At 43.9% G+C, this 25,066-nt stretch overlaps 1 protein-coding gene across 2 annotated transcripts in view; it reads right to left on the bottom strand.

Moving 5' to 3' along the window:
• Positions 1–23,180, bottom strand: part of LOC112255861 (transforming growth factor-beta-induced protein ig-h3) — a 35,138-nt gene extending 11,958 nt beyond the window's left edge. Inside the window, exons 1-10 of one of the 2 annotated variants that reach the window (XM_042326086.1) lie at positions 22,994–23,180; positions 22,584–22,682; positions 11,149–11,213; positions 10,759–10,916; positions 10,297–10,461; positions 9,687–9,833; positions 8,773–8,914; positions 7,868–8,080; positions 7,336–7,473; positions 6,072–6,214 (exon numbers count right to left, since the gene is read on the bottom strand). In XM_042326086.1, coding sequence (XP_042182020.1) covers positions 6,072–6,214; positions 7,336–7,473; positions 7,868–8,080; positions 8,773–8,914; positions 9,687–9,833; positions 10,297–10,461; positions 10,759–10,916; positions 11,149–11,213; positions 22,584–22,682; positions 22,994–23,109 — 1,386 coding nt within the window. In that variant the 5' untranslated portion in view covers positions 23,110–23,180. The remainder of the gene's footprint in view (positions 1–6,071; positions 6,215–7,335; positions 7,474–7,867; positions 8,081–8,772; positions 8,915–9,686; positions 9,834–10,296; positions 10,462–10,758; positions 10,917–11,148; positions 11,214–22,583; positions 22,683–22,993) is intronic. The other variant, XM_042326087.1, reaches the window with a different exon arrangement.
• Between the last annotated feature and the right edge of the window lie 1,886 nt (positions 23,181–25,066).

The following is a 25,066-nucleotide window of genomic DNA, read 5'->3' as shown; positions in this document are numbered from 1 at the left end:
ACATCGAGAGACTGACATTTTTCCCATTCCTCCTTGCAAAACAGCTCGAGCTCAGTGAGGTTGGATGGAGAGCATTTGTGAACAGCAGTTTTCAGTTATTTCCACAGATTCTCGATTGGATTCAGGTCTGGACTTTGACTTGGCCATTCTAACACCTGGATATGTTTATTTTTGAACCATTCCATTGTAGATTTTGCTTTATGTTTTGGATCATTGTCTTGTTGGAAGACAAATCTCTGTCCCAGTCTCATGTCTTTTGCAGACTCCATCAGGTTTTCTTCCAGAATGGTCCTGTATTTGGCTCCATCCGTCTTCCCATCAATTTTAACCATCTTCCCTGTCCCTGCTGAAGACAAGCAGGCCCAAACCATGATGCTGCCACCACCATGTTTGACAGTGGGGATGGTGTGTTCAGGGTGATGAGCTGTGTTGCTTTTACGCCAAACATAACGTTTTGCATTGTTGCCAAAAAGTTCAATTTTGGTTTCATCTGACCAGAGCACCTTCTTCCACATGTTTGGTGTGTCTCCCAGGTGGCTTGTGGCAAACTTAAAACAACACTTTTTATGGATATCTTTAAGAAATAGCTTTCTTCTTGCCACTCTTCCATAAAGGCCAGATTTGTGCAATATACGACTGATTGTTGTCCTATTGACAGAGTCTCCCACCTCAGCTGTAGATCTCTGCAGTTCATCCAGAGTGATCATGGGCCTCTTGGCTGCATCTCTGATCAGTCTTCTCCTTGTATGAGCTGAAAGTTTAGAGGGACGGCCAGGTCTTGGTAGATTTGCAGTGGTCTGATACTCCTTCCATTTCAATATTATCGCTTGCAAAGTGCTCCTTGGGATGTTTAAAGCTTGGGAAATCTTTTTGTATCCAAATCCGGCTTTAAACTTCTTCACAACAGTATCTCGGACCTGCCTGGTGTGTTCCTTGTTCTTCATGATGCTCTCTGCGCTTTTAACGGACCTCTGAGACTATCACAGTGCAGGTGCATTTATACGGAGACTTGATTACACACAGGTGGATTGTATTTATCATCATTAGTCATTTAGGTCAACATTGGATCATTCAGAGATCCTCACTGAACTTCTGGAGAGAGTTTGCTGCACTGAAAGTAAAGGGGCTGAATAATTTTGCACGCCCAATTTTTCAGTTTTTGATTTGTTAAAAAGTTTGAAATATCCAATAAATGTTGTTCCACTTCCTGATTGTGTCCCACTTGTTGTTGATTCTTCACAAAAAAATACAGTATTATATCTTTATGTTTGAAGCCTGAAATGTGGCAAAAGGTCGCAAAGTTCAAGGGGGCCGAATACTTTCGCACGGCACTGTATATGGATCTGTGCCGTTCACATTGAACTGGACTGTGTTTACAGCATGAGCGCTTGTTTTGAGATCAAAGCTGCATGTAGCCACCTGTGCACATTTGTTCATATCCTTTGCTAGTTAGTGAGTTATCAGCCCAGTTATAGTTAATTTCTAGTCAACATTGGTGGAGTGGTTGTTTCCTACAAGAGCACAAAATATATGCATTTCTAGACATCTTTGAAAAGCCAGAGCTTTTTCTAATGTCTTAAAGGGACAGTGTTGTAATTTGAGACAGGTTTGAATAAGCTTAGTAGCAAATAGACAGAGGGTATCATAATGTGTCTGTTTCTCTCTAATAATGGTATGAGAATAATAATGAATTGTATGTTGTCAAGGGGTTTCTTTCATCAAACAACATAACATTTCCAGTCACCTCCTTGTCTGAAGGACAAGTGAATAAACAGGTTAATGTCAAGCCCTGCATGTTTTTTTCAAAAGTCTCATGGGATGTAGACCTACATTGAACACCACACATTGCTTCTCCTGTAGTCTGAATGATAGAACAGCTAATTCCATGTTAAAATGTTATGTGATGCATTTTCTCCATTGTTTTTGATGGTAGGTCACTCTGGTAGGCCTACATTATAATAACTGTTAAAACTGTAACTTAAAGTAGGTACAGCCTCAGAGTTCACAGTAAAAGCGTGCCGGAAGCTGCACAGAAGTATGAGCTCAGCAGACTTGAAATGTGCTCAGTGTCCCAAAAATTAAGAGGGGACATTACCTTTGGCCAGAGCCATATGGGCCTTGGTCAAAAGTAGTGCACTATATAGGGAATAGGGTGCCATTGGGACCTGGTCAAAAGTAGTGCACTATATAGGGAATAGGGTGCCATTAGGGACACACTTGGATTCCTTCCTGTCTGCCCTTCACCATGAAATGATGGCTCGCAAGTGGTCTCTCTCTCTCTGTGGAAAAACGCTTCTTGTGGTCATCTGGAAATTCCATTGTAAAGCAGAAATGTGAGAGCTGCTGCCAGAACAACCTTCATCTGCCACCCAGGAGAGAACAGAGCAGAGCTGTGAAAAACGGTGCGAAACAACATTCTGGATAACGATTCTACAGTATGAGGATGTTGTAGAGGGACTCTCTCTCTCTCGTGTCATTGGATGAAAACATGTTTCGGGGGGTAAAAGTCCACCAATCAGGCAGCCTCCTTCTGTCACTCATTTGGAGAAAATGATGACCAGCCATAAACTGTTAATTGTAAATATGAAAACAGCACAATAACGCTTTGTATATACTTAGGAATAGTGTATTTAGGCTCTCTGTAATGAGTTAACCCTTAGGAAGAGGGTAATCTACATAATGAGTTAACCCTTAGGAAGAGGGTAATCTACATAATGAGTTAACCCTTAGAAAGAGGGTAATCTCTGTAATGAGTTAACCCTTAGGAAGAGGGTAATCTACATAATGAGTTAACCCTTAGGAAGAGGGTAATCTACATAATGAGTTAACCCTTAGAAAGAGGGTAATCTACATAATAAGTTAACCCTTAGGAAGAGGGTAATCTCTGAAATGAGTTAACCCTTAGAAAGAGGGTAATCTACATAATAAGTTAACCCTGAAATGAGTTAACCCTTAGAAAGAGGGTAATCTACATAATGAGTTAACCCTTAGGAAGAGGGTAATCTACATAATGAGTTAACCCTTAGGAAGAGGGTAATCTCTGAAATGAGTTAACCCTTAGAAAGAGGGTAATCTACATAATGAGTTAACCCTTAGAAAGAGGGTAATCTACATAATGAGTTAACCCTTAGGAAGAGGCTAATCTCTGTAATGAGTTAACCCTTAGGAAGAGGGTAATCTCTGAAATGAGTTAACCCTTAGGAAGAGAGTAATCTCTGTAATGAGTTAACCTTTAGGAAAAGGGTAATCTCTGTAATGAGTTAACCTTTAGGAAGAGGCTAATCTCTGTAATGAGTTAACCCTTAGGAAGAGGGTAATCTCTGTAATGAGTTAACCCTTAGGAAGAGAGTAATCTCTGTAATGAGTTAACCCTTAGAAAGAGGGTAATCTACATAATGAGTTAACCCTTAGGAAGAGGGTAATCTCTGTAATGAGTTAACCCTTAGGAAGAGGGTAATCTACATAATGAGTTAACCCTTAGGAAGAGGGTAATCTCTGTAATGAGTTAACCCTTAGAAAGAGGGTAATCTACATAATGAGTTAACCCTTATGAAAAGGGTAATCTACATAATGAGTTAACCCTTAGAAAGAGGGTAATTCCTGTAATGAGTTAACCCTTAGGAAGAGAGTAATCTCTGTAATGAGTTAACCCTTAGAAAGAGGGTAATCTACATAATGAGTTAACCCTTAGGAAGAGGGTAATCTCTGTAATGAGTTAACCCTTAGGAAGAGAGTAATCTCTGTAATGAGTTAACCCTTAGAAAGAGGGTAATCTACATAATGAGTTAACCCTTAGGAAGAGGATAATCTCTGTAATGAGTTAACCCTTAGGAAGAGGGTAATCTCTGTAATGAGTTAACCCTTAGAAAGAGGGTAATCTACATAATGAGTTAACCCTTATGAAAAGGGTAATCTACATAATGAGTTAACCCTTAGAAAGAGGGTAATTCCTGTAATGAGTTAACCCTTAGGAAGAGGGTAATCTCTGTAATGAGTTAACCCTTAGGAAGAGGGTAATTCCTGTAATGAGTTAACCCTTAGGAAGAGGGTAATCTCTGAAATGAGTTAACCCTTAGAAAGAGGGTAATCTACATAATGAGTTAACCCTTATGAAAAGGGTAATCTACATAATGAGTTAACCCTTAGAAAGAGGGTAATCTCTGTAATGAGTTAACCCTTAGGAAGAGAGTAATCTCTGTAATGAGTTAACCCTTAGAAAGAGGGTAATCTACATAATGAGTTAACCCTTAGGAAGAGGATAATCTCTGTAATGAGTTAACCCTTAGGAAGAGGGTAATCTACATAATGAGTTAACCCCTAGGAAGAGGCTAATCTCTGTAATGAGTTAACCCTTAGGAAGAGGGTAATTTCTGAAATGAGTTAACCCTTAGAAAGAGGGTAATCTACATAATGAGTTAACCCTTAGAAAGAGGGTAATCTATGTAATGAGTTAACCCTTAGGAAGAGGGTAATCTACATAATGAGTTAACCCTTAGAAAGAGGGTAATCTACATAATGAGTTAACCCTTAGGAAGAGGCTAATCTCTGTAATGAGTTAACCCTTAGGAAGAGGGTAATCTCTGAAATGAGTTAACCCTTAGGAAGAGAGTAATCTCTGTAATGAGTTAACCCTTAGAAAGAGGGTAATCTACATAATGAGTTAACCTTTAGGAAGAGGGTAATCTCTGTAATGAGTTAACCTTTAGGAAAAGGGTAATCTCTGTAATGAGTTAACCTTTAGGAAGAGGCTAATCTCTGTAATGAGTTAACCCTTAGGAAGAGGGTAATCTCTGTAATGAGTTAACCCTTAGGAAGAGAGTAATCTCTGTAATGAGTTAACCCTTAGAAAGAGGGTAATCTACATAATGAGTTAACCTTTAGGAAGAGGGTAATCTCTGTAATGAGTTAACCTTTAGGAAGAGGGTAACCTCTGTAATGAGTTAACCCTTAGGAAGAGGGTAATCTACATAATGAGTTAACCCTTAGGAAGAGGGTAATCTACATAATGAGTTAACCCTTAGAAAGAGGGTAATCTACATAATAAGTTAACCCTTAGGAAGAGGGTAATCTCTGAAATGAGTTAACCCTTAGAAAGAGGGTAATCTACATAATAAGTTAACCCTTAGGAAGAGGGTAATCTCTGAAATGAGTTAACCCTTAGAAAGAGGGTAATCTACATAATGAGTTAACCCTTAGGAAGAGGGTAATCTACATAATGAGTTAACCCTTAGGAAGAGGGTAATCTCTGAAATGAGTTAACCCTTAGAAAGAGGGTAATCTACATAATGAGTTAACCCTTAGAAAGAGGGTAATCTACATAATGAGTTAACCCTTATGAAGAGGGTAATCTACATAATGAGTTAACCCTTAGGAAGAGGGTAATCTCTGTAATGAGTTAACCCTTAGGAAGAGGGTAATCTACATAATGAGTTAACCCTTAGGAAGAGGCTAATTCCTGTAATGAGTTAACCCTTAGGAAGAGGGTAATCTCTGTAATGAGTTAACCTTTAGGAAGAGGCTAATCTCTGTAATGAGTTAACCCTTAGGAAGAGGGTAATCTCTGTAATGAGTTAACCCTTAGGAAGAGAGTAATCTCTGAAATGAGTTAACCCTTAGAAAGAGGGTAATCTTCATAATGAGTTAACCCTTATGAAGAGGGTAATCTACATAATGAGTTAACCCTTAGAAAGAGGGTAATTCCTGTAATGAGTTAACCCTTAGGAAGAGAGTAATCTCTGTAATGAGTTAACCCTTAGAAAGAGGGTAATCTACATAATGAGTTAACCCTTAGGAAGAGGGTAATCTCTGTAATGAGTTAACCCTTAGGAAGAGGGTAATCTACATAATGAGTTAACCCTTAGGAAGAGGCTAATTCCTGTAATGAGTTAACCCTTAGGAAGAGGGTAATCTACATAATGAGTTAACCCCTAGGAAGAGGCTAATCTCTGTAATGAGTTGTCTTTTTGCAGAAGAACAACTGTGTTCACTCTCTTAATTCAGCTCAATTGGTCAATCTGCACCTCTGCTTTTATACCATCTAATGCCAGCTGTCGCTCCTACGGGATACTTACGTTACGGTAGACGAACACTCTGAGTTTGATTCCTCCCAGAGTCTCTAGCTCTTGCCCGTAGTACAGTGACCCGGAAGACAGCTGCTCCTTCAGGATGTGGTTCTTCAACAGCTTCTTCAGGTCACCAGTCATTGTCACACCCTCTGTTAACAACATATACTACATTTATCAGATTGATTCAATGAAATGGGTCAAGAATCATGGCTCAAGTCACTGCTGTTTGTTAGCACAGAGAGAGGGCAGAGGGAGGGAGGGATACAGAGAGAGAGGGGAGAGGGAAGGATACAGAGAGAGAGAGAGAGAGAGAGAGAGAGAGAGAGAGAGATGAGATGGGGAGAGGTGGAGAGAGAGAGAGAGAGAGAGAGAGAGAGAGAGAGACAGATGAGATGGGGAGAGGTGGAGAGAGAGAGAGAGAGAGAGAGAGATGAGATGGGGAGAGGGGAGAGAGAGAGAGAGAGAGAGAGAGAGAGAGACAGAGACAGAGACAGATGAGATGGGGAGAGGTGGAGAGAGAGAGAGAGAGAGAGAGAGAGAGAGAGAGAGAGAGAGAGACAGATGAGATGGGGAGAGGTGGAGAGAGAGAGAGAGAGAGACAGATGAGATGGGGAGAGGAGAGAGAGAGAGAGAGAGAGAGAGAGAGAGAGAGACAGATGAGATGGGGAGAGGTGGAGAGAGAGAGAGAGGGACAGAGACAGATGAGATGGGGAGAGATGGAGAGAGAGAGAGAGAGAGAGAGAGACAGAGACAGATGAGATGGGGAAAGGTGGAGAGAGAGAGAGAGAGAGAGAGAGACAGATGAGATGGGGAGAGATGGAGAGAGAGAGGGAGAGAGAGACAGAGACAGATGAGATGGGGAGAGAGAGAGAGAGAGAGAGAGAGAGAGAGAGAGAGAGAGAGAGAGAGAGACAGATGAGATGGGGAGAGGTGGAGAGAGAGAGAGAGAGAGAGAGAGAGAGGGACAGAGACAGATGAGATGGGGAGAGATGGGAGAGAGAGAGAGAGAGAGAGGGACAGAGACAGATGAGATGGGGAGAGATGGAGAGAGAGAGAGAGAGAGAGAGAGATGAGATGTGGGGAGAGATGGAGAGAGAGAGAGAGAGAGGGACAGAGACAGATGAGATGGGGAGAGATGGAGAGAGAGAGAGAGAGAGAGAGAGAGAGAGATGAGATGGGGAGAGATGGAGAGAGAGAGAGAGAGAGGGACAGAGACAGATGAGATGGGGAGAGATGGAGAGAGAGAGAGAGCGCCATCGATCGATGTTACCTTTGAAAGCTTCATTCTGAGGTGTCAGGATGGTCAGAGCCTCTGAGCCAGAAAGGTGGGAGCCAAGACCAGCATCAACAAACAGCTTGGTCGCTGTGGTAACGGCGGATCCCTGGGCCAGCTCCAACAAAGTCTTAGCTTAAAAAGAGATCAGTACATAAATGAACATTTCTCATTGAACAGAGAGACTCTTCATAAGTAGCGTGGAGGTCTTGTCTCAACATGAACCATCGAGTTGAATCCACTTCATATTCAGTGCAGTAGCATTCCAGACAGACACACTTAGACTCGACTTTCAACTCCTATGACAGTCAGAGTCCTTTTCAGACGTGACTCATCACTACTAATCATCTCATAAAAGAAGGCAAGGATTCATTGGTTTGGATTAGAGGCTTAAATTTGGCGTTGACGCAACTCTCAATTTAAGACTCTGGATTTCAATACCTGTCTGAGATGAGGAGCTTGTTAGAGGTCCAATAGTTTGACTCCAAGTCATATGCAGACGGCTATCTATTGCTCTGGTTTGAATTACCTGAGTCTGGGATGAGGAGCTCGTTGATGTAGTGGATGACCCCGTTGGTCCCCAGCTGGTCTTTCTTCTGGATGATGGCCTTCCCGTTGAGGGTCATGTCAGCCCCATCACATCCCACCTCTAGCACAGTCCCCTGTAGGGTCTCCAGGGGAGTACCAGATGTGATGGACTCTGCACACTGCATGTTCTTCAGGATGTGGTAGTTCAGCAGGTCTGGATGGAGAGAACAGACACAAGTAGAACTTAGTTCACGTTAATAAGTCATTGGGTTCCCATCTCCGATATCTATCTCCCTGTTCTATATCCAATATCTATCTCCCTGTTCTATATCCAATATCTATCTTCCTGTTCTATATCCAATATCTATCTCCCTGTTCTATATCCAATATCTATCTCCCTGTTCTATATCCAATATCTATCTCCCTGTTCTATATCCAATATCTATCTCCCTGTTCTATATCTCCAATATCTATCTCCCTGTTCTATATCCAATATCTATCTCCCTGTTCTATATCCAATATCTATCTCCCTGTTCTATATCCAATATCTATCTCCCTGTTCTATATCCAATATCTATCTCCCTGTTCTATATCCAATATCTATCTTCCTGTTCTATATCCAATATCTATCTCCCTGTTCTATATCCAATATCTATCTCCCTGTTCTATATCCAATATCTATCTCCCTGTTCTATATCCAATATCTATCTCCCTGTTCTATATCCAATATCTATCTCCCTGTTCTATATCCAATATCTATCTCCCTGTTCTATATCCAATATCTATCTCCCTGTTCTATATCCAATATCTATCTCCCTGTTCTATATCCAATATCTATCTCCCTGTTCTATATCCAATATCTATCTCCTTGTTCTATATCCAACTGTCATTAAAAAAATATTTCACCTTTCAGAGCCACAGGGTCTCCCAGGATCCTGGTGAGCATTTCAGGGGGGATCTTCTCGAAGGCTTCGTTGGTTGGAGCGAACACCGTGTAGTGACCATCGCTCTCCAGCATTTGGGTCAGACCAGCAGCAGCAACAGCATTCTAAAACGCAGAGAATCAACAAACTGAATCAACACACTGAATCAACACACTGAATCAACAAACTGAATCAACAAACTGAATCAACAAACTGAATCAACACACTGAATCAACCCACTGAATCAACAAACTGAATCAACAAACTGAATCAACAAACTGAATCAACAAACTGAATCAACAAACTGAATCAACACACTGAATCAACACACTGAATCAACAAACTGAATCAACAAACTGAATCAACAAACTGAATCAACACACTGAATCAACACACTGAATCAACGCTGCTTTTCTCTACATACTTCAAATTGCACATACAATACAAAAGACTGAGACCGAGTCAATGATCAGTGAACGTAACATTCCGATAGCTGACACAACATTGCATAGCATATGTTCAACATGTAGGAAATGGTAAGAGAGTTCTAGTGTGATAGACTGTTCTGTGAATGAATGAATGAATGAATGGAAGAATGAATGGATGGATGAATGAATGGATGAATGTATGAATGGATGAATGAATGGATGAATGAATGGATGGATGAATGAATGGATGAATGAATGGATGAATGAATGGATGGATGAATGGATGGATGAATGGATGGATGAATGGATGAATGGATGAATGGATGGATGAATGGATGAATGGATGAATGGATGAATGGATGGATGAATGGATGGATGAATGAATGGATGAATGAATGAATGGATGAATGAATGAATGGATGAATGGATGAATGAATGAAGCGACAAACTGCTAAAGTCGTTAACTTACACGAAGAGTCTCCAGATCATCGTCGGTGTCGATGAAAGTGTGCACGTCGTTGGTAACCGCGGTGATGACTCTGTCCACGACGTGCACGATCCCGTTGGTCGCATGCTGGTCTGTTTTCACCAGACGAGCACAGTTCACTGTTACAATCTGCAATGACAAGAGAGAGAGAGAAAAAAGAAAAGAAAAGTTGTCTCATGATTTTAGCTGACTTTTGATCGATGGGCAACGTGTGACCATTTGAAAAATTATCCAAAAATTGTACAGTAAAGGTTTTTAGGTGACGATGTATCTGTTCATGTTTCTCTAGAGGTTCCAACTTGCTTGGTCCCAGATGGCCTATGTCATACTGCACAAACAGATCTGGGACCAGGCCAGGTCACATCATCATATACCTTCCAATCACAGGAGGCTGGTGAGGGTAGGATGGCTGACCGAAATGAAGTGAATGGTATCAAACAGACCCTGTGTTTGATGTGTCATTACCATTATATTGGTCAATACCATTCTATTCCAGTCATTACCATGAGCCCGTTCTCCCCAATAAAGGTGCCACTTGCCACCGGTGCTTTCAATTATAATGCAACATTAACATTGGACAGATGCTACTCACTCCGTTGGGGTAGTGGTGGATGTGAACGTTGAAGTCTTGGTACATGGAGGGGAAGGCCGATCCGTGCTTCAGGTCCTCAGAGGTCAAACGACGGTTCACCATGTGGTAGTGGAGCGCGTTGAGAAGCTCAATATTCACGTTACTCACCAGAGCATCCAGGATTTCCTACAACCGTAAAAACCAGAGTCCTATTTTCATCAGAACAACGATCAATCACAAGATAACCATTCGTACCATTGCATATACTGACCAAAGACTTGGTTCTAGTATCTACTACTCTTTTTAAAAAACGTTTGATACGCTACCTCGGCTGATTAGGCTGATAACACGTAGTCTGAGGTCAGAATAATACAATATCTCTAGATGCAACAGGATTGGGGTGAATTATACTTCATTTCCAGTTCGCTCTCTCTCTGTGTATCCCTCTCATGTGAAGGGAGAGAGTCCTCCTGACACACTCACGTTGGGTAGGGCCGCCCAGGCCTGGTTGCTGGGAGCGAAAAAGGTGAAGCTCCCTGGTCCTTCGATCTCCTCCCTCAGCTGAGCCCTCTCTGAGTACATCTTAGTGGTGGCGGCTCCAACCACACCCAGCGTGTTGTAGATGTTCACTAACGGCAGGGCTGGAAAAACATTTTTACAGTCTTAACCATCATATGGGGGGAAATATATGAAATTCAAATGTTGATTTGATGGATGTATATTTGACAATCAAAGTAGGATGCCATATTTTGTTTGACAGGCCTCTTGTCTAAAAATAATTATCCCAAATTGGTTGAGTTGTTGCATTTTATGGATAGTAAGTGACTGAGCTATAACTAGATTTGCAGGCTAATAATGCAGATTTCTTCTTACCAGCAGGACAACCCTTCTCTCCTGGAAGCTTCTCATAACCGGGGCAACACTCATAGCTGATCACCCTGTTGACCAATAAGAACACGTGTTAGGGACGACTGCAGCCAATCAAGAGATGAAAACAACAGGTCAGTTTCTCCTTACTCTTTCAAGTCAAAAGACTCTAGCCTTGTTCCAGATCTTGTTTGTGTTGTCTTGCCACAAACGGATATGTGACCAGGCTACAAAAGATTGAGCAATGTGTCTTAGGTTAAATGATTAGGCCACATGCTATACACATAGTTCTGTCATTTTGTGCATTGGAGATATTTCCACAATAAATCTGAACTGGGCTCAGCTGGTACTGGAAGGTCATAAAAGCTCATTTCCTGAGAGAGAGAGAGAGAGAGAGAGAGAGAGAGAGAGAGAGAGAGAGAGAGAGAGAGAGAGAGAGATACAGAGAGAGAGAGGCAGCAGAGAGAGAGAGAGGCAGAGAGAGAGGCAGAGAGAGAGAGAGGCAGAGAGAGAGAGAGGTAGAGAGAGTGAGAGAGAGGTAGAGGTAGAGGTAGAGAGAGAGAGAGAGAGAGAGAGAGAGAGACCCAGGATTGGCCAAGGGAAACTCCAGAAAGGGGACTAAGAGAGCGGTACTGAAACACAGGCTCCTGCCAGTAAAAACAAAGAGAGAGCAGCCAAGCGAAGGTGTACCGGATAAAAACGTGAACCTTAAAGTTAAGTTAAAAATAACTGGTCTATATCCACAAAAATGATTATCCATGATTATTGCTAATCAAACAGTGGCACACATAAGTTATAGTGAGGAACACAGAGGCAACATCAACAATGCATAACACAGTCAAAAAAGACAAGGCAAAAGGTGTGGAAAGCTACACAAAAATGATTTGGCATCTTGCGACCCCCTGCAGACCCTACATCCCAACTCGAGTCCTCCGTTCCGCTAGCTCTGGTCTCTTGGCCCTCCCACCCCTACGGGGGGCGTCAGATCCCGTTCATCCCAGTCAAAGCTCTTCAGCAGAGTTCCTGCCCAAGCTATTTTAAAGATGAATGCACTAACTGTAAAGTCACTTTGGGATAATAGTCTGCTAAATGACTAAAATGTAAAAGAGGACCAACTCTGAGTCCTAACATTGAATGAAAGTCAATGGGAAACTACCTGAGCCAGACACATCTATACCCACTTGTCACGTCAACCCTAGTTAACTCCACCATCCCTTTCAAGCATAATGTAAAAGCTGCAAAAGACCAGGCGAGGATCTGAGAAATTACCTACTGTTAAACTCCTAGGGAGAGGGTAGTTGGTAGCTCAGAAACATGGTTAGGGGACAATCCTCACATTCGGTGAGGGTGGGTGGGTGGGTGGGGTTTATGAGGAAACCCTGTAAAACACAGTAGCCTGGAAACCAAACCAGTCGGATTTTCAAAACAGATGTTAACTCAACTTCGATTTGTTCTCCACAAGCATAAACAAAGATGGTAGCCATGGATTTCTGACAAAATAAACAGTAAGGTAATAATTCAAACACAGTGTACATTGAGACTTCCAAGTGTTGAGGCAAACTATTCACCAGACAAAAGTATGAAAGAAGAGAGTGAAGGTCCATTAGACTTTATGGGTTCCATGATGAAATTAGCATGCTAGATAGATTTGAATTGGCTTGCTATTCATAGATACGAAATAAATAAATAAATATTTTTTTCATTAAAAAAACTCAAATGTTCCTTTCCCAGATAAATAAAAACAAGATGTAAATTGTAGTAAAAGTGAGCATGTATAAAACGTTACAGACTAGTTAGCTCTGGGATTCACCTTTAGTCAAATGTTACTACTTCAAAACATAGTGTGATTGCTGAGAAAAACAGAAGAACCAATGCATTGGCGTTGAGAGTGGGGCTTTAAAGGTAGCTAGGGGCTGTTGGGAGAAGCTAAGGGCTCTTGGGTGGTAGCTAAGGGCTGTTGGGTGGTAGCTAAGGGCTGTTGGGTGGTAGCTAAGGGCTGTTGGGTGGTAGCTAAGGGCTGTTGGGTGGTAGCTAAGGGCTGTTGGGAGGTAGCTAGGGGCTGTTGGGTGGTAGCTAGGGGCTGTTGGGTGGTAGCTAAGGGCTGTTGGGTGGTAGCTAGGGGCTGTTGGGTGGTAGCTAGGGGCTGTTGGGTGGTAGCTAGGGGCTGTTGGGTGGTAGCTAGGGGCTGTTGGGTGGTAGCTAAGGGCTGTTGGGTGTAGTAGCTGTTGGGTGGTAGCTAGGGGCTGTTGGGTGGTAGCTAGGGGCTGTTGGGTGGTAGCTAAGGGCTGTTGGGTGGTAGCTAGGGGCTGTTGGGTGGTAGCTAGGGCTGTTGGGAGAAGCTAAGGGCTGTTGGGTGGTAGCTAGGGGCTGTTGGGAGGTAGCTAGGGGCTGTTGGGAGAAGCTAAGGGCTGTTGGGTGGTAGCTAGGGGCTGTTGGGTGGTAGCTAAGGGCTGTTGGGAGGTAGCTAAGGGCTGTTGGGAGAAGCTAAGGGCTGTTGGGAGGTAGCTAAGGGCTGTTGGGTGGTAGCTAGGGGCTGTTGGGAGAAGCTAAGGGCTGTTGGGAGAAGCTAAGGGCTGTTGGGAGAAGCTAAGGGCTGTTGGGAGGTAGCTAAGGGCTGTTGGGTGGTAGCTAGGGGCTGTTGGGAGGTAGCTAAGGGCTGTTGGGTGGTAGCTAGGGGCTGTTGGGAGGTAGCTAAGGGCTGTTGGGTGGTAGCTAAGGGCTGTTGGGAGGTAGCTAGGGGCTGTTGGGAGGTAGCTAAGGGCTGTTGGGAGGTAGCTAGGGGCTGTTGGGAGGTAGCTAAGGGCTGTTGGGAGGTAGCTAGGGGCTGTTGGGAGGTAGCTAGGGCTGTTGGGAGGTAGCTAGGGGCTGTTGGGAGGTAGCTAGGGGCTGTTGGGAGGTAGCTAGGGCTGTTGGGAGGTAGCTAGGGGCTGTTGGGAGGTAGCTAGGGGCTGTTGGGAGGTAGCTAAGGGCTGTTGGGAGGTAGCTAAGGGCTGTTGGGTGGTAGCTAGGGGCTGTTGGGAGGTAGCTAGGGCTGTTGGGAGGTAGCTAGGGGCTGTTGGGAGGTAGCTAAGGGCTGTTGGGTGGTAGCTAGGGGCTGTTGGGAGGTAGCTAGGGGCTGTTGGGAGGTAGCTAAGGGCTGTTGGGAGGTAGCTAGGGGCTGTTGGGTGGTAGCTAGGGGCTGTTGGGAGGTAGCTAAGGGCTGTTGGGAGGTAGCTAGGGGCTGTTGGGAGGTAGCTAGGGGCTGTTGGGTGGTAGCTAAGGGCTGTTGGGGAGAAGCTAAGGGCTGTTGGGTGGTAGCTAAGGGCTGTTGGGAGAAGCTAAGGGCTGTTGGGTGGTAGCTAGGGGCTGTTGGGAGAAGCTAAGGGCTGTTGGGTGGTAGCTAGGGCTGTTGGGTGGTAGCTAAGGGCTGTTGGGTGGTAGCTAGGGGCTGTTGGGAGAAGCTAAGGGCTCTTGGGTGGTAGCTAGGGGCTGTTGGGGAGAAGCTAAGGGCTGTTGGGTGGTAGCTATGGGCTGTTGGGAGAAGCTAAGGGCTGTTGGGTGGTAGCTAGGGGCTGTTGGGAGAAGCTAAGGGCTGTTGGGTCTAGCTAGGGCTGGGTGGTAGCTAAGGGCTGTTGGGTGGTAGCTAGGGGCTGTTGGGAGAAGCTAAGGGCTCTTGGGTGGTAGCTAAGGGCTGTTGGGAGGTAGCTAAGGGCTGTTGGGTGGTATGTAATTAAGGGCTGTTGGGTGGTAGCTAAGGGCTGTTGGGTGGTAGCTAAGGGCTGTTGGGTGGTAGCTAAGGGCTGTTGGGTGGTAGCTAGGGGCTCTGGGAGAAGCTAAGGGCTCTTGGGTGGTAGCTAAGGGCTGTTGGGTGGTAAAAAGGGCATTTGGTAGCTGGCTGTTGGGAGGTAGCTAAGGGCTCTTGGGTGGAAGCTAAGGGCTGTTGGGAGGTAGCTAAGGGCTGTTGGGTGGTAGCTAAGCTGTTGGGTGGTAGCTAAGGGCTGTTGGGTGGTAGCTTCAAGGGCTGTTGGGTGGTAGCTAAGGGCTGTTGGGAGGTAGCTAAGGCTCTTGGGTGGTAGCTAGGGGCTGTTGGGAGAAGCTAAGGGCTCTTGGGTGGTAGCTAAGGGCTGTTGGGTGGTAGCTTAAGGGCTGTTGGGTGGTAGCTAAGGGCTGTTGGGTGGTAGCTAAGGGCTCTTGGGAGGTAGCTAGGGGCTGTTGGGTGGAGCTTAAGGGCTGTTGGGTGGTAGCTAAGGGCTGTTGGGAGGTAGCTTAAGGGCTGTTGGGTGGTAGCTTAAGGGCTGTTGGGTGGTAGCTAAGGGCTGTTGGGAGGTAGCTAAGGGCTGTTGGGTGGTAAGGGCTGTTGGGTGGTAGCTAAGGGCTGTTGGGTGGTAGCTAAGGGCTGTTGGGAAATGGTACAGGGCTGTTGGGTGGTAGCTAAGGGCTGTTGGGAGGTAGCTAAGGGCTCTTGGGTGGTAGCTAGGGTCTGTTGGGAGAAGCTAAGGGCTCTTGGGTGGTAGCTAAGGGCTGTTGGGTGGTAGCTTAAGGGCTGTTTGGTGGTAGCTAAGGGCTGTTGGGTGGTAGCTAAGGGCTCTTGGGAGGTAGCTAGGGGCTGTTGGGAGAAGCTAAGGGCTCTTGGGTGGTAGCTAAGGGCTGTTGGGTGGTAGCTAGGGCTGTTGGGTGGTAGCTAAGGGCTGTTGGGAGGTAGCTAAGGGCTGTTGGGAGGTAGCTAAGGGCTGCTGGGAGGTAGCTAAGGGCTGTTGGGAGGTAGCTAAGGGCTGTTGGGTGGTAGCTAAGGGCTCTTGGGAGGTAGCTAGGGCTGTTGGGAGAAGCTAAGGGCTCTTGGGTGGTAGCTAAGGGCTGTTGGGTGGTAGCCAAGGGCTGTTGGGTGGTAGCTTAAGGGCTGTTGGGAGGTAGCTAAGGGCTGTTGGGAGGTAGCTAAGGGCTGTGGGGAGGTAGCTAAGGGCTGTTGGGAGGTAGCTAAGGGCTGTTGGGAGGTAGCTAAGGGCTGTTGGGTGGTAGCTAAGGGCTGTTGGGAGGTAGCTACGGGCTGTTAGGTGGTAGCTAAGGGCTGTTAGGTGGTACCTAAGGGCTGTTGGGAGGTAGCTAAGGGGTGTTGGGTGGTACCTAAGGGCTGTTGGGAGGTAGCTAAGGGCTGTTGGGAGGTAGCTATGGGCTGTTGGGTGGTAGCTAAGGGGTGTTGTTAGGGTTATTGGTGACTCAAGAGTTATGAGGTCTCCCCTCATGTGACCTGTAACCTCTAGCACCAGCAGCACCATGTCCCCATGGCCTGCATTCTAACCCATTACCTGTTAAACCCAGTGGTCAGCTCCCTCTTTCCATGGGTGTCTGTAAATGTAATTAAATTCAAACTGATAAAAGCTTTTTGGAACCTATGTTGACACAAGCCCAGGTTTGTCCTTTTGAACGCCACTCAAACTCCCAGCCCTCTCAAATGGACACTTTAGGTCTCGCTTGCTGTGGAAAAAGTGCATTTTCCTGGCTCCCTTATGAATGATTAGTGTGTGTTTAGTGATGGAAGTCCCTCAACAGTGCCCTCTAAAGCCATCATTTCCTCCAAACATCCCAGCGCCCACAGCAAAGTTTCCCTTCCTCTTCAACTTTCATGAGATTTCCAATGAAAGAAACACTGTTGTGAATCGCCAGCAAACGTCTCCCGTTACAAAGTCATCAAGTTCGTGTCTGTGGTTCAATTTTCTACAGGAAACATCTAGATAATTTCACAATAATTATCAAGGGAGATCAAATAACAAGAAAAAGCCGGGAACAGAAGACATCACACACACACACACACACACACACACACACACACACACACACACACACACACACACACACACACACACACACACACACACACACACACACACACACACACACACACACACACACACACACACACACACATCCTAGATAGCAAATAGCAAATGCATGTTTTCTTAGCACACCCATTCCCAAGGCAGTATAATGGTGAAATGGTCAACACATGGCTTTCCCATGCCATGCAAAACCTACAACACAATCTCAGAGGAATGTTAGACAGAGCAATAACCAATACCATCTTGCCCCCTGCAGGGATGTTAACATTGACGTCAATCAAACAGCCGCTACTCTGGAAGGCTGTCAGTGCCTTTACTGCCCAGGGTCCAGGACAGGGCCTATCTGGAAGATTGATGTTGGTAACCTGAGTTGTCCTTTTACCCTCAGAGGTGGTAAAGCTATTTAACACTACCTGGACTGATTGAATAGAGAGACACAAGGTATCCATTATCTACTGGGCAACTACCTAGCTAACCCAGAATATATCTCCCCCAAACTAACTACCTAGCTAACCCAGCATTTATCTCATCCAAACCAACTACCTAGCCAACCCAGCATTTATCTCCCCCAAACCAACTACCTAGCTAACCCAGCATTTATCTCCCCCAAACCAACTACCTAGCTAACCCAGCATTTATCTCATCCAAACCAACTACCTAGCCAACCCAGCATTTATCTCCCCCAAACCAACTACCTAGCTAACCCAGCATTTATCTCGTCCAAGCTAACTACCTAGCTAACCCAGCATTTATCTCCCCCAAACCAACTACGTAGCTAACCCAGCATTTATCTCGTCCAAACCAACTACCTAGCTAACCCAGCATTTATCTCCCCCAAACCAACTACCTAGCTAACCCAGCATTTATCTCCCCCAAACCAACTACCTAGCTAACCCAGCATTTATCTCTAGTCCAAATTAACTACCATGGCTAACCCAGCATTTATCTCCCCCAAACCAACTACCTAGCTAACCCAGCATTTATCTCCCCCAAACCAACTACCTAGCTAACCCAGCATTTATCTCGTCCAAATTAACTACCATGGCTAACCCAGCATTTATCTCCCCCAAACCAACTACCTAGCTAACCCAGCATTTATCTCGTCCAAATTAACTACCATGGCTAACCCAGCATTTATCTCCCACAAACCAACTACCTAGCTAACCCAGCATTTATCTCGTCCAAATTAACTACCTAGCCAACCCAGGGATATATTTTGACTAAACCAACTACCTAGCCAACCCAGGGATTTATTTTGTCCAAACTAACACTAAAACTTGTCAAACTTCCCATCGTTGTTGATGTCACAAAAAGAGAAGAGGATACAGCGACAAAGTTGATGACTCAATGATTCCTGGGTGAGTCATTTCCTAATTGCTGAGAACCAAACTAACAGGATTGTGTCTAACTCATGAGCTTAACATGAAGATCAAAAACTAACGCAAACCAATTTCCATTACTGTTACTACTAACGTATTAATTTTTCAGCTATTCTTTTGAAACTAAATAATATATATCCTATTTATATGTAGTACCAGTCAAAAGTTTTGACTATTTCCTACATTGTAGAATATTAGTGAAGACATCAAAACTATGAAATAACACATATGGAATCATGTAGTTACAAAATAAGTGTTGAACAAATGAAAATATATTATAGATAGCCCTATTTGGTAAAAGAAAAGACCAAGTCCATATTATGGCAAGAACAGCTCAAATAAGCAAAGAGAAACGACAGTCCATCATTACTTTAAGACATGAAGGTCAGTCAATACGGAAAATGTCAAGAACTTTGACAGACATTTTCATTGACAGACAGTTTCATTAGTTACCAGACACATCTCAATATCAACTATTCAGAGGAGACTGTGTGAATCAGGCCTTCGTGGACGAATTGCTGCAAAGAAACCACTACTAAAGGACACCAATAATAAGAAGAGACTTGCTTGGTCCAAGAAACACGAGTAATGGACATTTTTGGTTCCAACCGCCGTGTCTTTGCGAGACACAGAGTAGGTGAAAGGATGATCTCTGCATGTGTGGTTCCCACCGTGAAGCATGGAAGAGGAGGTGTGGAGGTGCTTTGCTGGTGACACTGTCAGTGATTTATTTTGAATTCAAGGCACACTTAATCAGCATGGCTACCACATCATTCTGCAGCGATATACCATCCCATCTGGTTTGCGCTTAATGGGACTATCATTTGTTTTTCAACAGGACAATTACCCAAAACACACCTTCAGGCTGTGTAAGGGCTATTTGACCAAGAAGAAGAGTGATGGAGTGCTGCATCAGATGACCTGGCCTCCACAATCACCCGACTTCAACCCAATAGAGATGGTTTGGGATGAGTTGGACCGCAGAGGGAAGGAAAAGCAGCCAACAAGTGCTCAGCATATGTGGGAACTCCTTCAAGACTGTTGGAAAAGCCTTCCAGGTGAAGCTGGATGAGAGAATGCCGAGAATGTGCAAAGCTGTCATCAAGGCAAAGGGTGGCTACTTTGAAGAATCTCAAATATAAAATATATTTTGATTTAACACTTTTTTGGTTACTACATGATTCCATATGTGTTATTTCATAGTTTTGATGTCTTCACTATTATTCTACAATGTAGAAAATTGTCAGAATAAAGAAATGTCCTTGAATGAGTAGGTGTGTCCAAACTTTTGACTGGTAGTGTATACATATTATCAGTAAGCTAGTAAAATAAAATGGTTTAGAAATAGTTGTCCATGCTTCATGTTGCCTACTACAGCTAGATTAGAGACTACTACAGCTAGACTAGAGACTATTACAGCTAGACTAGAGACTACTACAGCTAGACTAGAGACTACTACAGCTAGACTAGAGACTACTACAGCTAGACTAGAGACTACTACAGCTAGAATAGAGACTACTACAGCTTGACTAGAGACTACTACAGCTAGACTACAGCTAGACTAGAGACTAATACAGCTAGACTAGAGACTACTACAGCTAGACTAGAGACTACTACAGCAGCTAGAGACTAGAGACTAGAGACTACTACAGCTAGACTAGAGACTACTACAGCTAGACTAGAGACTACTACAGCTAGACTAGAGACTACTACAGCTAGACTACAGAGACTACTACAGCTAGACTAGAGACTACTACAGCTAGAGACTACAGAGACTACTACAGACTAGAGACTACTACAGAGACTACTACTACAGCTAGACTAGAGACTACTACAGCTAGACTAGAGACTACTACACAGCTAGAGACTACAGCTAGAGACTACTACAGCAGCTAGAGACTACTACAGACTAGAGACTACTACAGCTAGACTAGAGACTACTACAGCTAGACTACAGCTAGACTAGAGACTACTACAGCTAGACTAGAGACTACTACAGCTAGACTAGAGACTACAGCTAGACTAGAGACTACTACAGCTAGACTAGAGACTACTACAGCTAGACTAGAGACTACTACAGCTAGACTAGAGACTAGACTAGAGACTACTACAGCTAGACTACAGCCAGGCTAGAGACTACTACAGCTAGACTAGAGACTACTACAGCTAGACTAGAGACTACTACAGCTAGACTAGAGACTACTACACTAGAGACTACTACAGCTAGACTAGAGACTACTCCAGCTAGACTAGAGACTACTACAGCTAGACTAGAGACTACTACAGCTAGACTAGAGACTACTACAGCTAGACTAGAGACTACTACAGCTAGACTAGAGACTACTACAGCTAGACTACAGCTAGACTATAGACTACTACAGCTAGACTAGAGACTACTACAGCTAGACTAGAGACTACTACAGCTAGACTAGAGACTACTACAGCTAGACTAGAGACTACTACAGCTAGACTAGAGAGTACTCCAGCTAGACTAGAGACTACTACAGCTAGACTAGAGACTACTCCAGCTAGACTAGAGACTACTCCAGCTCGACTAGAGACTACTCCAGCTAGACTAGAGACTACTACAGCTGGACGTTTTAAACATTGGATCATTAAGTCATTAACACCTTTTACAGGATATTTTCTCTCCCAGGACTGTTGGGACGTTTTGCATTATAATAGACGATACATCCCAAATGGCACCCTATTCCCTGTATAGTGAACTACTTTTTACCAGATCCCTATGGGCCCCGATCAAAAGTAATAGAGCTCTGGTCAAAAGTAGTGCACTATATAGGGAATAGGGTGCCATTGCCCATAGGACTCTGGTCAAAAGTAGTGCACTATATAGGGAATAGGGTGCCATTGCCCATAGAACCCTGATCAAAAGTAGTGCTAGACTATTTAGACTACTACAACTAGACTAGGACTCCATAGACTAGAGTGCCATTTCCAGCTAGACTAGAGACTACTACAGCTCGTTTTCTTTCATTTACACTTTTGGCATCAGACTGTCCTGGCAGGACCCATAGTGAACTACTTTTTACAGACTCAAAAGTAGAGCCTGGTCAGGACCCAACGACTCTGGTCCTGGCAGGATTGCCCATAGAACCCTGATCTGTGCACTGGCAGGACTTTCATTTACACTGGCATCGACTGTCCTGGCAGGACCCAACGACTGTCCTGGCAGGACCCAACGACAGCAGGAAAAGTTCTCGTGAAAGGATGAAGCAAAAAGAACTTCCCACTTCGACATGGAGCTGCTTGCCAACGGAACCCATCTTAACAAGGTTAATCCCAGCAGATGATTGAAAACAGACCTCTCTGCATGTCACTTTTTCAACAGCGAGTTATTATGGTTAGCGACTTAAATAGTTGGGCTACTGTTTCAGGAAGGAATTTCACTTATGTGCTCCTTATAACTGTCACCTTCATCATGCTTACTCTCTCTGAAGGTTTAGATGTTAGGCAAGCTGCTGTTTTGGACTGGAAAATGTACTAAATTTAGCATAGCTCAGTCAAATCAATTCCTTCTCACTGTACACCATCTATCTCTATTCTATGGGTATCTCCCAAATGGGCCCTGGTCAACAGTAGTGCACTAACCTATGGGTCCTGGTCAGCAGTAGTGCACTACCCTATGGGCCCTGGTCAACAGTAGTGCACTAACCTATGGGTCCTGGTCAGCAGTAGTGCACTACCCTATGGGCCCTGGTCAACAGTAGTGCACTAACCTATGGGTCCTGGTCAGCAGTAGTGCACTACCCTATGGGCCCTGGTCAACAGTAGCACACTATACAAGGAATAGGGTGCAATTTGGGATGCAGACCTCATGGTAGAACTCAGTTCATCTGTTGGTTTCTGCCTTTAGCCCTGCTGCTTTCAGCAGTGTAGAGGCGAAGGTTAAATTTTTCAGCTACTTTTCGTTCAGTTTGACAATCTTAGTTCATCTTAGTCCTTCAATAAACCCACACGAAAGGAAAAGTCCTTATTTACCCCCAATGTAAAACTGAAAAATCTTACTTAAAATATATTCTTTTAAGATATGCTCAGCACAAATGACAAAAAAACGTATTCAGATCTTCCTTCCTTAATGATGGCCTGCTTATCCATGCGCACTATATGTATAGTCTACACTAGTAGGCTATAATACCAATATATTGACGCAGCATGTTGTAATAAATCAACTCGCTGTCAACTATTCAAATGACCACCCATGGGAATAACATGTTTATATTACACTCACGTTGGCTTGCCGCAGATCTTGCGATGGTACCATTGCTTGCAGTTGGTGAAATATTTCTTGTCCGTCCCCTGTATCTTTTGCATCGCGCACACATTGGGTCTAAAAAGAGATGAGAGAATATTTCATTTAGTTTTATTTTTGCCGGCACATTTACAGTAGACACTTTGCGTTTGCCTATCACTTATATCGAATTACCGGTTCACTTTACTTCAAGCAGTTGTGAAGTACAACACAGTATGCCATTAAAAATCGGTAGCTCTAGAAGGCTATATATTGTATAGCATAAAACATAAATCATGCTTTGTAATTATACGAACCAAAAGGTATGTTTACTTTTGCCATTTGAAATTGCAGAATGCAGAACTTTCTATGCGCACATTATCATTGGAGTGATAACGTATGCTCCTTACCCATGCTGTCTGCCTCTTATCCTGCTGTGCTGAAGAACTGATTGATAGGGTGACTTTGCAAAACAAATCGTTGCAATCAAGGTGAGCGCCAAAGTCAATAACGTTAAGTGCTGCATCTTGGCCTTTTCCCCTTTATTCTGTTGGCCTCCGATCTCCCGACAAGTCGGAGAACGGCGAGACCAGGAATATATAGTGAAGGACTAAACGGTTATAGGGAGGGGCGTGGGGAGTGAGCCAAGACACTTTAGCACACACATAAATAAAAAATTAAAACTTAACCGAGTCGATCTTATTTTATTTACATTTATTTTTTAACCGCAAATAGAGTAATGATATGAAAAGTAAATGTGTAGAATAGATTTAAACGAAAATAGATTAATTCATGTGAACAAATATATTTTTGAGATATCATTATTTGTCATCAAATTAATCCCAAATGCAATGCCATCCCTCGCCTGAGACATGAAGACTTGCATCAGCACCTCAAACTGATGCCTAGGCTTTAGCTCAGTTGCCTAACACATGCCCCTGGTTTAAACCCGGTCACCCACACATGAAGGTTATTTCACCTTCTGAGGACATCCACTGTAGAGAGTATCATAGCCAGGACATCTATTTTACCACAGAACGTCTTAGTTTGTCCTCAACAAAGTTGATTTAGTCATTGGCCTGGACTGGGAACCCTGGACTGGGAACCCTGGACTGGGAACCCTGGACTGGGAACTCTGGACTGGGAACTCTGGACTGGGAACCCTGGACTGGGAACTCTGGACTGGGAACCCTGGACTGGGAACTCTGGACTGGGAACCCTGGACTGGGAACCCTAGACTGGGAACCCTGGACTGGGAACCCTAGACTGGGAACCCTGGACTGGGAACCCTGACAAAACTCATTTGTGTTAATACATCTGTCACACCCAGAGTGTTTCAGCAGGGATTAATCCATTGTTAACTGTTTCATTGGGTTTTCTCTGTGGCTCAGCTGCACAGCACTAGAGCAATGTCAGGATTATAGGTTCATTTCCTGCTGGTATATATTATTATATAAATTAACTTTTGAATTTAGAACTGGTAAAACAAAAATAAAGCACAGTTGCGTTGGATCTCCTGCGAAAGATGTAAAGTTCCATCCCAGGAGGACATACTGTCTTTCTGATTATTATTTTTTTATGTCACTGACTGAGACCTGAATTACTTCAGCAGACCTGAAGCAGTTCGTTATTGTTGGCTTCTTCCACTGATCGCTACCATAGAAACAAACCGCACAACAGAGTTCCTTCTGTTATTTGAAGAAAAACAACAGACATTCCCCACTTTATTTCGATTGCCCGGATAGTGGTCCACATGCTCGACAGATAGTTTGTTGATCGTATGTTGACCGTCTGTTGATAAGCGACTGCTTGCTAACGTTACGGTTAGGGTGGTTAGAATAAGGGTCAGTAGATCGTTAGTTGAAATGTTACTGATAGTCTGTAGAGCATCTTCAGATGGACTATACAAATAAAGAGTTAACCAAACTGACACTTGAAGGAAACCAAACCACTGATGAATTATTTCTAGTAATGTTATGCACATTTATTTTTACCTTTATTTAACTAGGCAAGTCAGTTAAGAACAAATTCTTATTTTCAATGACAGCCTAGGAACAGTGGGTTAACTGCCTGTTCAGGGGCAGAATGACAGATTTGTACCTTGTCAGCTCAGGGATTTGAACTTGCAACCTTCCGGTTACTAGTCCAATGCTCTAACCACTAGGCTACCCTGCCTCCCCAGAGGAATGTATCAAACTATTCAAGAGTGAATCCAACATGTTTCAGTAAAAAGATAATGATGAAGCAAGCTAATAGTGATACTGCCAGGCAGACTGACACATTTACATTACATCATCAAGGTTACGCTGTCAGGCAGACTGACACATTTACATGACATCATCAAGGCTACACTGCCAGGCAGACTGACACATTTACATTACATCATCAAGGTTACACTGCCAGGCAGACTGACACATTTACATTACATCATCAAGGTTACGCTGCCAGGCAGACTGACACATTTACATTACATCATCAAGTTA

This window comes from Oncorhynchus tshawytscha, linkage group LG08 (genome assembly GCF_018296145.1).
Source record: "Oncorhynchus tshawytscha isolate Ot180627B linkage group LG08, Otsh_v2.0, whole genome shotgun sequence".
NCBI classification, from domain to species: Eukaryota; Metazoa; Chordata; class Actinopteri; order Salmoniformes; family Salmonidae; genus Oncorhynchus; species Oncorhynchus tshawytscha.
The sequence above is the reverse complement of the archived record's forward strand: the minus strand, read 5'-3'. Positions and strand labels throughout refer to the sequence as shown.